General features: G+C 52.2%; 1 protein-coding gene across 3 annotated transcripts in view; it reads left to right on the forward strand.

The window, feature by feature from the left end:
* BCAM (basal cell adhesion molecule (Lutheran blood group)) overlaps nucleotides 1-16,991 on the forward strand; it is a 444,431-nt gene that overhangs the window by 259,634 nt on the left and 167,806 nt on the right. For all 3 annotated transcript variants that reach the window (XM_085615482.1, XM_085615483.1, XM_085615484.1), the window contains exon 5: nucleotides 7,938-8,034. In XM_085615482.1, the coding sequence (XP_085471608.1) occupies nucleotides 7,938-8,034 (97 nt within the window). The remainder of the gene's footprint in view (nucleotides 1-7,937; nucleotides 8,035-16,991) is intronic.

The following is a 16,991-nucleotide window of genomic DNA, read 5'->3' on the forward strand; positions in this document are numbered from 1 at the left end:
CCTTGAACAGGACGCACAAAGGATCGGGCACCGGTTGCACTCTCAGTTTGAGGTACTCCCATTGGTCGCCGTCAGCACCCAAGGTGTTTACGAAGTGTTTGACTGCAGTAGCAGCACACCTGAGAAGGCAGGGGATACATGTGTACCCCCATCTAGACCCTGGCTGGTAGAAGCGAGCTCGTTCACTCAACGCCAAAGGAGCATTAAGACAGTCATGCACGCACCGTGCCCAAACAGCTTCTCAATAAATTTGGAAAAATCCTCCCCGATTCCGGAGAAGGAGGACATCTTTTAAGGATCAAGACTCGATGCACTGGAGGTCCAAGCCTGTCCCTCAAACAAGAGGATACTAGCATTGAAAGAGCCTTGACCAGAAGGGACAGTCGCGGACAGTGAGGACAGAGGGCAAGCAGACGGGCATGATGGCCGCCTGCATCCCGTTGACCCCACATGGCCAGTTACATGTGAGACCAATCCAAGAGTGGCTACAGAATCGGGCGTCGCAGGCAGCGGGGAGTTGGGAAGATCGCGTGGCTGTTACACTGAGGGTACAGAAGGACATGGGGCGGTGAGCAGGGTGGCAGAGAGCAGAGCTTTCGAACAACCAGCTCCATCATTGGCCATCACCACGGATGTGTCCTACACGGGACGGCGAACACACTTGAAGACCCTCAATACACATGGAGACCCTCAATATCTCAAGCTTGTGGAAAACATTGGAGACCGTGCAATGCAAGCATGTTCGAGCTATGGGAAGCAGCATACAAACCGTAACACACAACATAACCACAATCTCTTACCTTAACCAGCAAGGAGAGATGAGGCCATATGCACCGTCAACCGATCTCAAGACATTTGGAAATGCGCCTTCCAAAGACAGATCACCTCGATGCAATACACCTATCGGGTATAACAAGCATCGGCAAAGCCAATAGATCTCGCCTATGAGAGCTTTGGTAATCTTTTGTAGCCTTGCTGTGAAGCAGCGTTGATGCTTTGCAGTGCGGATAAAACACATTTTAAAAAGCATTTGGACGGAACCAGGACTAATGCACTTTCTTTTTTTTAAAGTGCATTAGCTCTGGATGCATCATAGTCCCCTTATTATTTATATTTTGAGCCACGCTGCTAGACAGCCTGGTATAATTCATTGCCAAAGTTGGCAATGCCCATGCACTGCATGTACAGCATAAGCAAAAGGCGATGGCAGAGCCTCAGGTCTCAGAGGCGAGACCTTTTTAGGTCTTGGCACAAACCCCCTGTGATTCTGAGCAAACCAGTTTATCTTCCCCAATGCGTGAAAAATAAAAAATAAAGAAAGCAATTTTGTCCATGTCCATGTCTTAGTGAACATACATTTGGAATCCGATGAACATCTGTTGTTACAGTAAACATCCATGTCAAAGGAGAAAAGGGCTTCTTTGAAGTGCATGTGACACAGTGAAAAATAGCTACAAATGGCAAACCAATGATGAGGATAACAAGGAAGAATATAAAATAAAAGCAGTGCTTCAATCACAGTGTGATCAGCGGAGGAACAGAAACCGAGCTAAAGCAGTCAGTACTTGGTCCTTGCTCCAGCCGCAAGAAGACAAGGTGAAACCAGCTGTCACTGGCCAATTAGAAGGCAGCAAATAAGAGTGACAATGAAGCCAATGAATGTTAAGAAATGGGCGGGCTGCAAACCCCTTGTTGTATACAAAATCTCTTGTAAGCGAGAGAACATGCAATGTTGCAGGCGGGACCTAAAAACTGTAGAGGGAGACAGATTAAACCAACAACCGACAGTCTCACAAATGGGAGCTGAAACAGCAGTATATGGCAGGGGCTTTCCAAGCACTGGGAAGCCAGAACCAGGTCTGTTTATGAAGCCAGAAACCACAAAAAGTCAAAACTTTGCATCCAGGCACCCACAACACCTGTCACAGGGGAATGCCCGATCAATAGACTGGTCAGGAAGGTGTGCTGACCCTTTCCCCCAATACCACAGATAATCACAGGTAATAAATAAGAGCGAATAGTCACATGGCATTAATCTCGATAGCCCTATAATGGGCAAGATAAACACGTAATTCATACCTAATGGCGATGTCACAGGGGAAAGTAAAGTTCCCAGCCTAGTAGGACCTACTGTCAGTGCCAAAGAGCCAGGACCTACAGTCAGTGCCAAAGGGCCCGGGCCTACTGTCAGTGCCAAAGGGCCCAGGCCTACTGTCAGTGCCAAAGGGCCCAGGCCTACTGTCAGTGCCAAAGGGCCAGGGCCTACTGTCAGTGCCAAAGGGCAGGGCCTACTCTCAGTGCCAAAGGGCCTCAGGCCTACTGTCAGTGCCACACGGCCAGGGCCTACTGTCAGTGCCAAAGGGCCAGGGCCTACTGTTAGTGCCAAAGAGCCAGGGCCTACTGTCAGTGTCAAGGGAGCAGGGCCTACTCTCAGTGCCAAAGGGCCAGGGCCAACTGTCAGTGCCAAAGGGCCAGGGCCAACTGTCAGTGCCAAAGGGCCAGGGCCTACTGTCAGTGCCAAAGGGCAGGGCCTACTGTCAGTGCCAAAGGGCCCGGGCCTATTCTCGGTGCCAAAGGGCCAGGGCCTACTGTCGGTGCCAAAGGGAAGGGCCTACTGTCAGTGCAAAAGGGAAGGGCCTACTGTCGGTGCCAAAGGGCAGTAGCCTACTCTCAGTGGCAAAGTGCCAGGGCCTACTCTCAGTGCCAAAGGGTCAGGGCCTACTAGCAGTGCCAAAGGGCCAGGGCTACTGTCAGTGGCAAAGGGCCAGGGCTACTGTCAGTTGCAAAGGGCCAGGGCCTACTGTCAGTGCCAAAGGGCCTGGGCCAACTCTCAGTGCCAAAGGGCCAGGGACTACTGTCAGTGCCAGAGGGCCAGGGCCTACTGTCAGTGTCAAGGGGCCAGGGCCTACTGTCAGTGTCAAGGGGCCAGGGCCTACTGTCAGTGCCAAAGGGCCAGGGTCTACTGTCAGTGCCAAAGGGCAGGGCCTACTGTGAGTGCCGAAGGGCCAGGGCCTCCTGTGAGTGCCAAAGGGCCAGGGCCTACTGTCAGTGCCAAAGGGCCAGGGCCTACTGTTGGTGCCAAAGAGCCCGGGCCTACTGTCAGTTCCAAACTGCCAACTTCTAATGGGAAGTCCGCCAAGAATCTGGGAGTGTGGTTCGAGGACAATTTATCCTTTTTCACACAGGTAAAGAATCTCTCTGGCAGCTGCTTTGGCATCCTCAAAACTGTAAACAGATTCCTACCCCTTTTCCCCAGACCTGCCAAAGAGACGGTCATCCACGCTTTGATGCTTTCCCACTTGGATTACGCCAACGCTTTCTACGTGGGCATCCCTGGCTACGCTCCAAATAAACTTCAGGTTGTCCAGAATGCTCTCGCCAGACTTCTCTTTGGAATTTCCAGCAGGAGCAGTGTGCGCAAACATTTACGCTCACTTCACTGGCTTCCCGTAGCCGAGCGGGTTAAATTTAAGTCCCTTGTGATTGCCCACTGTGCCCTCTACGGTCATGGCCCCGCATATTTACAGAAGTGATTTTCCTTCAATGTCCCGCCAATACATTCACGTTCATTAGCACCTTCGTCTGCTAAAGTGCCCCGTTTTATTCGTCACAGGCTGGGTGGCTGTTCCTTTGCTGTGAAGGCTGCCCAGGCATGGAATGCCCTCCCTTTTGAACTTCGTGACACCCAGGACCTTCTGGCCTTAAAGAAACATCTTAAAACCTACCTCTTCGCCTTGTGTTAGTCTGATGACTCCTCTTGGTTCCACGCCGGAACACCCCATGGAGTAGCTGTGCACGTTATAAAACTATATAACATAACATAACAAAGGGCCCGGGCCTACTCTCAGTGCCAAAGGGCCAGGGCTACTGTCAGTGCCACAGGGCAGGGTCTAGTCTCAGTGCCAAAGGGCCCGGGCCTACTCTCAGTGCCAAAGGGCAGGGCTGCTTTCAGTGCCAAAGGGCCAGAGCTACTGTGAGTGCCAAACGGCCTGGGCCTGCTCTCAGTGCCAAAGGGGCAGGGCCTACTCTCAGTGCCAAAGGGCCAGGGCCTCCTCTCAGTGCCAAAGGGCCAGGGCCTACTCTCAGTGCCAAAGGGCCAGGGCCTACTCTCAGTGCCAAAGGGCCAGGGCCTACTCTCAGTGCCAAGGGGCCAGGGCGTACTGTCAGTGCCAAAAGGCCAGGGCGTACTCTCAGTGCCAAAGGGCCAGGGCCTACTCTCAGTGCCAAATGGCCAGGGCCTACTCTCAGTGCCAAAGGGCCAGGGCCTACTCTCAGTGCCAAAGGGCCAGGGCCTACTCTCAGAGCCAAAGGGCCAGGGCCTACTCTCAGAGCCAAAGGGCCAGGGCCTACTCTCAGAGCCAAAGGGCCAGGGCCTACTGTCAGTGCCAAAGGGGCAGGGCCTACTGTGAGTGCCAAATGGCCAGGGCCTACTCTCAGTGCCAAATGGCCAGGGCCTACTCTCAGTGCCAAATGGCCAGGGCCTACTCTCAGTGCCAAATGGCCAGGGCCTACTCTCAGTGCCAAAGGGCCAGGGCCTACTCTCAGTGCCAAAGGGCCAGGGCCTACTGTCAGTGCCAAAGGGCCCAGGCCTACTGTCAGTGCCAAAGGGCCCGGGCCTACTGTCAGTTTCAAAGGGCCCGGGCCTACTGTCAGTGCCAAAGGGCAGGGCCTACTCTCAGTGCCAAAGAGCCAGGGCCTACTGTCAGTGCCAAAGAGCCAGGGCCTACTGTCAGTGTCAAGGACCAGGGCCTACTGTCAGTGCCAAAGGGGCAGGGCCTACTCTCAGTGCCAAAGGGCCCGAACCTACTCTCAGTGCCAAAGGGCCCGGGCCTACTCTCAGTGCCAAAGGAGCAGGGCCTACTGTCAGTGCCAAAGGAGCAGGGCCTACTGTCAGTGCCAAAGGGGCAGGGCCTACTGTCCGTGCCAAAGGGGCAGGGCCTACTGTCAGTGCCAAAGGGCCAGGGCCTACTGTCAGTGCCAAAGGGCCAGGGCCTACTGTCAGTGCCAAAGGAGCAGGGCCTACTGTCAGTGCCAAAGGGCCAGGGCCTACTGTCAGTGCCAAAGGGCCAGGGCCTACTGTCAGTGCCAAAGGGCCAGGGCCTACTGTCAGTGCCAAAGGGCCAGGGCCTACTGTCAGTGCCAAAGGGCCAGGGCCTACTCTCAGTGCCAAAGGGCCAGGGCCTACTGTCAGTGCCAAAGGGCCAGGGCCTACTCTCAGTGCCAAAGGGCCAGGGCGATCACCAGAGCCTGCCGGTCTCAGCCTAGGGGCGTGGCTACAGAAGACTTCAAAGGTAGGTATCTGTCCATGGACTTTCTGTAGGAGGACCAAGCACAAGGAAATGCAATGCATGCAAATGAAGGAGCTGTGCTTCGGTGCAACAAAGAGGGTCTCTGTGACAGTAGAACACAGGACGCCACAGCAACTGCCTGCCTATCCGTGCTTCGCTGAATATCCATCTGTGACAGTAGAACACAGGACGCCACAGTCACTGCCTGCCTACCTGTGCTTCGCTGAATGTCCATCTGTGACAGTAGAACACAGGACGCCACAGCCACTGCCTGCCTACCTGTGCTTCGCTGAATGTCCATCTGTGACAGTAGTACACAGCACGCCACAGCCACTGCCTGCCTATCCGTGCTTCGCTGAATATCCATCTGTGACAGTAGAACACAGGACGCCACAGTCACTGCCTGCCTACCTGTGCTTCGCTGAATGTCCATCTGTGACAGTAGAACACAGGACGCCACAGTCACTGCCTGCCTACCTCTGCTTCGCTGAATGTCCATCTGTAGCTACAGTAGAACACAGGACGCCACAGTCACTGCCTGCCTACCTGTGCTTCGCTGAATGTCCATCTGTGACAGTAGAACACAGGATGCCACAGTCACTGCCTGCCTACCTGTGCTTCGCTGAATGTCCATCTGTGACAGTAGAACACAGGATGCCACAGTCACTGCCTGCCTACCTGTGCTTCGCTGAATGTCCATCTGTTACAGTAGAGCACAGGACGCCACAGTCACTGCCTGCCTACCCGTGCTTCGCTGAATGTCCATCTGTTACAGTAGAGCACAGGACGCCACAGCCACTGCCTGCCTACCCGTGCTTCGCTGAATGTCCATCTGTAGCTACAGTAGAACACAGGAAGCCACAGTCACTGCCTGCCTACCTGTGCTTCGCTGAATGTCCATCTGTAGCTACAGTAGAACACAGGAAGCCACAGTCACTGCCTGCCTACCTGTGCTTCGCTGAATGTCCATCTGTAGCTACAGTAGAACACAGGAAGCCACAGTCACTGCCTGCCTACCTGTGCTTCACTGAATGTCCAACTGTGACAGTAGAACACAGGATGCCACAGTCACTGCCTGCCTACCCGTGCTTCGCTAAATGTCCATCTGTAGCTACAGTAGAACACAGGACACCACAGTCACTGCCTGCCTACCTGTGCTTCGCTGAATGTCCATCTGTAGCTACAGTAGAACACAGGACGCCACAGTCACTGCCTACCTACCTGTGCTTCGCTGAATGTCCATCTGTGACAGTAGAACACAGGAAGCCACAGTCACTGCCTGCCTACCCGTGCTTCGCTGAATGTCCATCTGTGACAGTAGAACACAGGAAGCCACAGTCACTGCCTGCCTACCCGTGCTTCGCTAAATGTCCATCTGTAGCTACAGTAGAACACAGGAAGCCACAGTCACTGCCTGCCTACCTGTGCTTCACTGAATGTCCAACTGTGACAGTAGAACACAGGATGCCACAGTCACTGCCTGCCTACCCGTGCTTCGCTGAATGTCCATCTGTGACAGTAGAACACAGGACGCCACAGTCACTGCCTACCTACCTGTGCTTCGCTGAATGTCCATCTGTGACAGTAGAACACAGGAAGCCACAGTCACTGCCTGCCTACCCGTGCTTCGCTGAATGTCCATCTGTGACAGTAGAACACAGGAAGCCACAGTCACTGCCTGCCTACCTGTGCTTCACTGAATGTCCAACTGTGACAGTATAACACAGGATGCCACAGTCACTGCCTGCCTACCCGTGCTTCGCTAAATGTCCATCTGTAGCTACAGTAGAACACAGGACGCCACAGTCACTGCCTGCCTACCTGTGCTTCGCTGAATGTCCATCCGTGACAGTAGAACACAGGACGCCACAGCCACTGCCTGCCTACCCGTGCTTCGCTAAATGTCCATCTGTAGCTACAGTAGAACACAGGACGCCACAGTCACTGCCTGCCTACCTGTGCTTCGCTGAATGTCCATCTGTGACAGTAGAACACAGGACACCACAGTCACTGCCTGCCTACCTGTGCTTCGCTAAATGTCCATCTGTAGCTACAGTAGAACACAGGACGCCACAGTCACTGCCTGCCTACCTGTGCTTCGCTGAATGTCCATCCGTGACAGTAGAACACAGGACGCCACAGCCACTGCCTGCCTGCCTACCTGTGCTTCGCTGAATGTCCATCTGTGACAGTAGAACACAGGACACCACAGTCACTGCCTGCCTACCTGTGCTTCGCTGAATGTCCATCTGTCTCTACAGTAGCCTCCGCGAGGGGACATGTGGGTAGACCTGTTTTCAGTCTTCAAAAGATTCCTTGAAGGAGCAAAGAGAAGAAGCGCCCCTCCACCCCCCCCCCCCCCCCACCACACACGCAGAGCCTCAAACTATCTCCGCCCGTCCTCAAAAGCTGCTGGGTCCCAGTTTGGGGGTATCCCTCCCTCAGAGCTGACTGTCTCCCACACTAGGGACTGGGGGTATACCCTCCTGAGTTGTTTGTATTTAAATATTTGTCTCGTTCCGGCCTCCTGAAAGCAATGTATTTCAGGGTGCGGGCGGGCAGGAGTGTAGCTAGACTACTGTTACCCCTGCGACCCCCCCCCCTACACAGGGCATCACTGTGTGACTCTAACTTGTTTTCTGTTTGCAGATCGCCACCTGTACCAGCAGGAATGGGAACCCTGCTCCGACCATCACGTGGTACAAAGATGGTGCCCCCCTGCCCTCCCTGGCCGAACGGAATGACGGTGAGTGCTCCTTGGGCCTGCTCTGCCCACCCTGGGGCAGTCTCCTCTACTGGGGTCCTGGAGAAGTTTCCATGGGTTGCCATCATGTTATAGCCATGACATCTCTCCCTCTCTGCACCTGAGTACCAGCACTCACTGCAACTCGCTCTCTGCATCTTACTCTCTCTCATCTCACTCTGTGCTCTCTCTGCATCTCACGCATTTCACTCTGTGCTGTCTGCATCTTACTCTCACACATCTCTCTCTGTGCACTCTGCATCTTACTCTCTCACCTCACTCTGTGCACTCTTTACATCTTACTCTCATCTCACTCTGTGCTCTCTCTGCATCTTACTCTCACTCATCTCACTCTGCACTCTCTGCATCTTACTCTCACTCATCTCACTCTGTGCTCTCTCTGCATCTTACTCTCACGCATCTCACTCTGCACTCTCTGCATCTTACTCTCACTCATCTCACTCTGTGCTCTCTCTGCATCTCACTCATCTCACTCTGTGCTCTCTGCATCTTACTCTCACATATCTCACTCTGTGCACTCTCTGCATCTTACTCTCTCTCATCTCACTCTGTGCTCTCTCTGCATCTTACTCTCACTCATCTCACTCTTTGCATATTACTCTCACTCATCTCACTCTGTGCTCTCTCTGAATCTTACTCTCACTCATCTCACTCTCTGCACTCTCTGCATCTTACTCTCACTCATCTCACTCTCTGCATCTTACTCTCACTCATCTCACTCTGTGCTCTCTGCATCTTACTCTCACTCACCTCACTCTGTGCACTCTCTGCATCTTACTCTCAATCATCTCACTCTGTGCTCTCTGCATCTTACTCTCACCTCACTCTGTGCACTCTCTGCATCTTACTCTCACTCATCTCACTCTGTGCTCTCTCTGCATCTTACTCTCACCTCACTCTGTGCACTCTCTGCATCTTACTCTCACTCATCTCACTCTGTGTACTCTCTGCATCTTACTTTCAATCATCTCACTCTGTGCTCTCTCTGCATCTTGCTCTCACTTATCTCACTCTGTGCTCTCTGCATCTTACTCTCACTCATCTCACTCTCTGCACTCTCTGCATCTTACTCTCACTCATCTCACTCTCTGCATCTTAATCTCTCTCATCTCACTCTGTGCACTCTCTGCATCTTACTCTCTGCACTCTCTGCATCTCACACTCTGCACTCCCTGCATCACACCTCTGCACGGCCATAGTTCTCTGCATCTCTTCATCTCATTGTCATCTCACTCTCTGCACTCTCTGCATCTCACACCTCTGCACTCTCTGCATCTCACACCTCTGCACTGCCTTAGCTCTCTCTACATCTTTTTATCTTACTCTCTCAAATCACACCCTGCACTCTCTGCATCTCACACTCTCCACTCTCTGCATCTCACACTCTGTACTTCTATAGTCCAACTTCTCACTCTCTGATCCTCATTTTTATTGGTCCCTGGGACAGACTGTGGCTCCCGGGCAGTGCATATTGTAGGTTATGGGGAATCACTGGTTACTGGTCAGTATTCCCTGTGGGTCCTGGGGCTGTCAGTGATTACTAGGTATCAAATCAAATCAAATCAAATATCTTTATTCGGATATTTACAAATAACCATAAAAGATGCACATCATCAAGTCAACATACTTTTGTTAAAAAACACAATCAAATTTACATAATACCCTAAAATCATCAATACATAAAATCCCAAAATGCGAGATCATAAAAAGCAGGACAATTAAGTGCTAAGGTTCATTTGTCGGCAGCCTTCTTGTGCCTATTAATGATTGTCTATGGCAGAGAGGATACTTTATAATCATAAAAACAAGGTAGCAGTCCTAGTAGTTAATCCTCTCCTCTGGTATTTCTTAATCTAACTGCCAGTCGCAAAAAGTGCACAGTGCTAAATAATACAAATGGGTCAGCAGAGAGTTTGAGAAACAAGAGGGCCACTTTAGCCTGTCTAATTCCCGCGCGTTTCAAGATGTTTTTTAGAAAACGCTTTCTGGGAAGGTCGTAAAATGGACATATGAGAACAAAGTGGATGGTGTCTTGCGGAGATCGTTGATCGCAGCCGCAACACCCTTTTTTGCTAATATCACTCGTGTAACCAGCTGGAACTGATAAAATGTGGTGCAGGAGGTTTAATCTGAATCTTGTTATCAGGAATCTGTCATGTCTGTTATGTATATTGGACAGATAGAATTCCATCCCCGCACAATTTTTTGTAAGCTGGTGTTCTCTTACAGTAGGTTTCCGCCCTTCCCTTTCCTCTCTAACGTTAGCTACATATAGTGAGAAGTCTGCCTTTATGGCCTCTTTGTCTCTCGTTCCGATTATGGAGGGGTCATCAAAAAGATTAGCATGGCCCAAACTAGTCAGCGTGTCCTTTACGTATTTGATGTATGGTTGAGTGGGCCTGCACACCTATTTGTGTGTACTTATATTCCTTATGTAACAAAAATCTTTAGTGTATTTTTAGCGTGCTTTCACGTGAAGGGATGTGAGTCAACGTCCCTATCAGTAACAATGAGTAGGAGAGGTTCTGGAGTGATCAGAGCCTACGTGAATCACAGCTCGGACCCGCGGGTCTCAACAAAGTGAACCAAAACATATACAAACTTTGCGAGAAATTTACAGTGAAGCTAGATACTGATAATAAAATATGAAAGACAACAAACATGTTCAATTTAGTCGTTTTTTGTATTGAAAAACAAGCTTAATGGGTATTGTTATCACCACAATACGTTCAATAAAGATTCTGTGTTTCAATTCACAGTAGAAAATAACATTCAACAATTACAACGATTAGATCCCAATGCATTTCGGGTTAAACTCTAACCCTTTACGTATTTGAGACAGGGTATTTGCAGCCCCTTGTCCCCCTTCAGACAGTCCTCCAAAATTTGTCTGCTAAGGCTTGCCTCAGGGTTTATCCAGATTTTAATCCAACAGATGATAGGTTTGAGGCATGCCCTATCGCTAATATAGGGGATACCCAGCTCTTCGTGGACTATGAAAGAGGGGATGCTTTGAGGGACTTGCAAAAGTCTCCTCAAGAACTTATCTTCCTCAATCTGAATTTTTCTCCCATTTGTAAAACCCCACACCTCACTTCCGTACAGGGTTTTGGCGCAGCAGACAAGACTATATAAATGTACAAATTCGTTGGGTGACCAGCGACCCAGTCTGCGTGCATAATTCATAATTGACCCCTCAGCACCAAGTTGTTGGGTACATTTATGACTTACAAGGGGTTTAAAATTTAAGTCTTTGTCAAAAACCATACCCAAGTAGTTAAAATGTTTCACCTTCTCCAGTTTGTGTGTGCCTATGGTGAAAACACAATTCTTGTGTGGGGTTTTTCCTACTTCCATAATGAAAGATTTTGTGAGGTTAGGGACTAAATCGAGGTCTGCCATAAAGCTGACAAATCCCCCAATAAGGGCCTGCAGGCTCCTGCCAGTGCGCGCCAGGAGGACCGCATCATCTGCGTAAAGGAGGACGGGTATTCCTCTCTTCCCTATGCTGGGGCAATCTGCCTCCAGGGCTCCGAGCGCCTTGTCTAGCCCATTGATATAAAGCGTAAATAGGAAGGGTGCCAGGATACATCCTTGTCTCACCCCGCCCTTACACTGAAATTCCTCAGTGACGTCGCCCTCGTTTGTGTACCTGACCCGTGCCGTGGTGTTTTGATGAAGCATACGCAGGGCGTGGATCAATCCAGGATCCACGCCCATGGCACTCAGGATCTCCCACAGCCTTCTTCTGTTCACACAGTCGAAGGCCGCTGAGAGATCCATGAATTACTAGGTATCCTGCGTAGGGCCTGGTGCTGCCAGTGGATACTGGACAGTATTGTGTGTGGGTCCTGGGTCATTCAGATGTTGCTGGGCAGTATCCAGTGTGGGCTCTGGGACAGTCAGTGGTTACTACACAATATCCTCTCTGGGTCTTGGGGAGTCACTGGTTACTGGGCAGTATCCTCTGTGGGTCTTGGGGGGGGGATACTGGTTAATGGGCAGTATCCTCTGTGGGTTTTGGGGGGTCACTGGTTACTGGGCAGTATCCTCTGTGGGTCTTGAGGAAGTCACTGTTTACTGGACAGTATCCTCTGTGGGTCTCGGGGAAGTCACTGGTTTCTGGGCAGTTTCCTCGTGGCAGTATCCTCTGTGGGTCTTGGGGGGGTTCACTGGTTACTGGGCAGTATCCTCTGTGGGTTTTGTGGGGTCACTGGTTACTGGGAAGTATCCTCTGTGGGCCTTGGGGGAGTCACTGGTTATTGGGCAGTATCCTCTGTTGGTCTTGGGAGAGTCACTGGTTACTAGGCAGTATCCTCGGGGCAGTGTCCTCTGTGGGTCTTGGGGGAGTCACTGTGCACTAGGTAGTATACTCTGTGGGCCTTGGGGGAGCCACTGGTTACTGGTCAGTATCCGCTGTGGGTCTTGGGGAAGTCACTGGTTACTGGGCAGTATCCTCAGGGGGTCTTGGGGCGTCACTGGTTACTGGGCAGTATCATCAGTGGGTCTTGGGGGAGTCACTGGTTACTGGGCAGTATCCTCTGTGGGTCTTGGGGGAGTCACTGGTTACTGGGCTGTATCCTCTGTGGCTTTTGGGGTGTCACTGGTTACTGGGCAGTATCCTCTGTGGGTCTTGTGGAAGTCACTGGTTACTGGGCAGTATCCTCTGTGGGTCTCGGGGAAGTCACTGGTTACTGGACAGTATACTCTGTGGGTCTTGGGGGAGTCACTGGTTACTGGGCAGTATCCTCAGGTGGTCTTGGGGCGTCATTGGTTACTGGGCAGGATCCTCTGTGGGTCTTGGGGGGAGTCACTGGTTACTGGGCAGTATCCTCTGTGGGTCTCGGAGAAGTCACTGGTTCCTGGACAGTATACTCTGTGGGTCTTGGGAGAATCACTGGTTACTGGGCAGTACCCTCTGTGGGTCTCGGGGCATCACTGGTTACTGGGCAGTATCCTCTGTGGGTCTTGGGGGAATCACTGGTTACTGGGCAGTAACCTCTGTGGGTCTCGGGGAAGGCACTAGGCAGTATCCTCTGTGGTTCTTGGGGAAGTCACTGATTACTGGGCAGTATCCTCTGTGGGTCTCGGGGAAGTCACTGGTTACTGGACGGTATACTCTGTGGGTCTTGGGGGAGTCACTGGTTACTGGGCAGTATCCTCAGGGGGTCTTGGGGTGTCACTGGTTACTGGGCAGGATCCTCTGTGGGTCTTGGGGGGAGTCACTGGTTAGTGGGCAGTATCCTCTGTGGGTCTCGGAGAAGTCACTGGTTTCTGGACAGTATACTCTGTGGGTCTTGGGGGAATCACTGGTTACTGGGCAGTACCATCTGTGGGTCTCGGAGCATCACTGGTTACTGGGCAGTATCCTCTGTGGGTCTTGGGGGAATCACTGGTTACTGGGCAGTAACCTCTGTGGGTCTCGGGGAAGGCACTAGGCAGTATCCTCTGTGGTTCTTGGGGAAGTCACTGATTACTGGGCAGTATCCTCTGTGGGTCTCGGGGAAGTCACTGGTTACTGGACAGTATACTCTGTGGGTCTTGGGGGAGTCACTGGTTACTGGGCAGTATCCTCAGGGGGTCTTGGGGTGTCACTGGTTACTGGGCAGGATCCTCTGTGGGTCTTGGGGGGAGTCACTGGTTAGTGGGCAGTATCTTCTGTGGGTCTCGGAGAAGTCACTGGTTTCTGGACAGTATACTCTGTGGGTCTTGGGGGAATCACTGGTTACTGGGCAGTACCCTCTGTGGGTCTCGGAGCATCACTGGTTACTGGGCAGTATCCTCTGGGGGTCTCGGGGAAGGCACTAGGCAGTATCCTCTGTCTTTCTTGGGGAAGTCACTGATTACTGGGCAGTATCCTCTGTGGGTCTTGGGGGTGTCACTGGTTACTGGGCAGTATCCTCTGTGGGTCTTGGGGAAGTCACTGATTACTGGGCAGTATCCTCTGTGGGTCTTGGGGGTGTCACTGGTTACTGGGCAGTATCCTCTGTGGTTCTTGGGAAAGTCACTGGTTACTGGGCTGTACCCTCTGTGGGTTTTGGGGGCTCACTGGTTACTGGGAAGTATCCTCTGTGGGTCTTGTGGGAGTGACTGATTACTGGCAAGTATCCTCTGTGGGTCTCGGGGAAGTCACTGTGCACTAGGCAGTATCCTCTGTGGGCCTTGGCGTAGTCACTGGGCAGTATCCTCTGTAGGTCTTGGGGAAGTCACTGGTTACTGGGCTGTATCCTCTGTGGGTATTGGGGGCTCACTGGTTTCTGGGAAGTATCCTCTGTGGGCCTTGGGGGAGTCACTGGTTACTGGGTAGTATCCTCTGTGGGTCTTGAGGAAGTCACTGGTTACTGGGCAGTATCCTCTGTGGGTATCAGGGGAGTTACTGGTTACTGGCAAGTATCCTCTGTGGGTCTTAGGGAAGTCACTGGTTACTGGGAAGTATCCTCTGTGGGTCTTGGGGAAGTCACTGGTTACTGGGCAGTATCCTCTGTGGGTCTTGGGGATGTCACTGGTTACTGGGCAGTATCCTCTTTGGGTCTTGGGGAAGTCACTGGGCAGTATTCTCTGTGGATGTCGGGGAAGTCACAGGTTACTAGGCAGTATCCTCTGTGGGTCTCGGGGGAGTCACTGGTTACTGGGCAGTATCCTCTGTGGGTCTTGGGGAAGTCACTGGCTACTGGGCAGTATGCTCTGTGGGTCTTGGGGGGTCACTGGTTACTGGGCATTATCCTCTGTGTGTCTTGGGGGAGTCACTGTGCACTAGGCAGTATACTCTGTGGGTCTTGGGGAAGTCACTAGTTACTAGGCAGTATCTTCTGTGGGTCTTGGAGTCACTGGTTACTTGGCAGTATCCTCTGTCGGTCTTGGGGGAGTCACTGGTTACTGGTTGTGGGTCTTGGGGAACTCACTGGTTACTGAGCAGTATCATCTGTGGGTCTAGGGGGAGTCACTGGTTACTGGGCAGTATCCTCTGTTGGTCTTGGGGAAGTCACTGGCTACTGGGCAGTATCCTCTGTGGGTCTTGGGGGGTTATTGGTTACTGGGCAGTATCCTCTGTGGGTCTTGGGGGAGTCACTGTGCACTAGGCAGTATTCTCTGTGGGTCTTGGGGAAGTCACTAGTTACTAGGCAGTATCTTCTGTGGGTCTTGGAGTCACTGGTTACTTGGCAGTATCCTCTGTCGGTCTTGGGGGAGTCACTGGTTACTGGTTGTGGGTCTTGGGGAACTCACTGGTTACTGGGCAGTATCATCTGTGGGTCTAGGGGGAGTCACTGGTTACTGGGCAGTATCCTCTGTTGGTCTTGGAGTCACTGGTTACTTGGCAGTATCCTCTGTCGGTCTTGGGGGAGTCACTGGTTACTGGTTGTGGGTCTTGGGGAACTCACTGGTTACTGGGCAGTATCATCTGTGGGTCTAGGGGGAGTCACTGGTTACTGGGCAGTATCCTCTGTTGGTCTAGGGGGAGTCACTGGTTACTGGGCAGTATCCTGTGTTGGTCTTGGGGGAGTCACTGGTTACTGGGCAGTATCCGCTGTGGGTCTTGGGGAACTCACTGGTTACTGAGCAGTATCCTCTGTGGGTCTTGGGGAAGTCACTGGTTACTGGGAAGTATCCTCATTGAGCCTTGGGGGAGTCACTGGTTACTGGGCAGTATCATCTGTGGGTCTAGGGGGAGTCACTGGTTACAGGGCAGTATCCTCTGTTGGTCTTGGAGGAGTCACTGGTTACTGGGCGGCATCCGATGTGGGTCTTGGGGAACTCACTGGTTACTGGGCAGTATCAGCTGTGGGTCTAGGGGGAGTCACTTGTTACTGGGCAGTATCCTCTGTTGGTCTAGGGGGAGTCACTGGTTACTGGGCACTATCCTCTGTTGGTCTTGGGGGAGTCACTGGTTACTGGACAGTATCCCCTGTGGGTCTTGGGGAACTCACTGGTTACGGGGCAGTATCCTCTGTGGGTCTTGGGGGAGTCACTGTGCACTAGGCAGTATCATCTGTGTGTCTTGGGGGAGTCACTAGTTGCGGGGCAGTATCCTCTGTGGGTCTTGGGGGTGTCCCTGGTTACTGGGCTGTGTCCTCTGTGGGTCTTGGGGAAGTCACTGGTTACTTGTCAGTATCCTCTGTGGGTCTTGGAGGAGTCACTGTGCACTAGGCAGTATCCTCTGTGGGTCTTGGGGAGTCACTGGTTACTTGGCAGTATCCTCTGTCGGACTTGGGGGAGTCACTGGTTACTAGGCAGTATCCTCTGTCGGTCTTGGGGGAGCCATTGGGTACTTGGCAGTATCTGCTGTGGGTCTTGGGGAAGTCTCTGGTTACTGGGCAGTATCCTCTGTGGGTCTTGGGGAAGTCACTGGTTACTGGGCAGTATCCTCATTGAGCCTTGGGAGAGTCACTGGTTACTAGGCAGTATCATCTGTGGGTCTAGGTGGAGTCACTGGTTACTGGGCAGTATCCTCTGTTGGTCTAGGGGGATTCACTGGTTACTGGGCAGTATCCTCTGTTGGTCTAAGGGGATTCACTGGTTACTGGGCAGTATCCTCTGTTGGTCTTGGGGGAGTCACTGGTTACTGGGCAGTGTCTGCTGTGGGTCTTGGGGAACTCACTGGTTACTGGGCAGTATCATCTGTGGGTCTCGGGGGAGTCACTGGTTACTGGGCAGTATCCTATGTTGGTCTAGGGGGATTCACTGGTTACTGGGCAGTATCCTCTGTTGGTCTAAGGGGATTCACTGGTTACTGGGCAGTATCCTCTGTTGGTCTTGGGGGAGTCACTGGTTACTGGGCAGTATCTGCTGTGGGTCTTGGGGAACTCACTGGTTACTGGGCAGTATCATATGTGGGTCTAGGGGGAGTCACTGGTTACTGGGCAGTATCCTCTGTTGGTCTAGGGGGATTCATTGGTTACTGGGCAGTATCCTCTGTTGGTCTTGGGGGAGTCACTGGTTAC

Source organism: Triturus cristatus, chromosome 7 (assembly GCF_964204655.1).
Source record: "Triturus cristatus chromosome 7, aTriCri1.1, whole genome shotgun sequence".
NCBI classification, from domain to species: domain Eukaryota; kingdom Metazoa; phylum Chordata; class Amphibia; order Caudata; family Salamandridae; genus Triturus; species Triturus cristatus.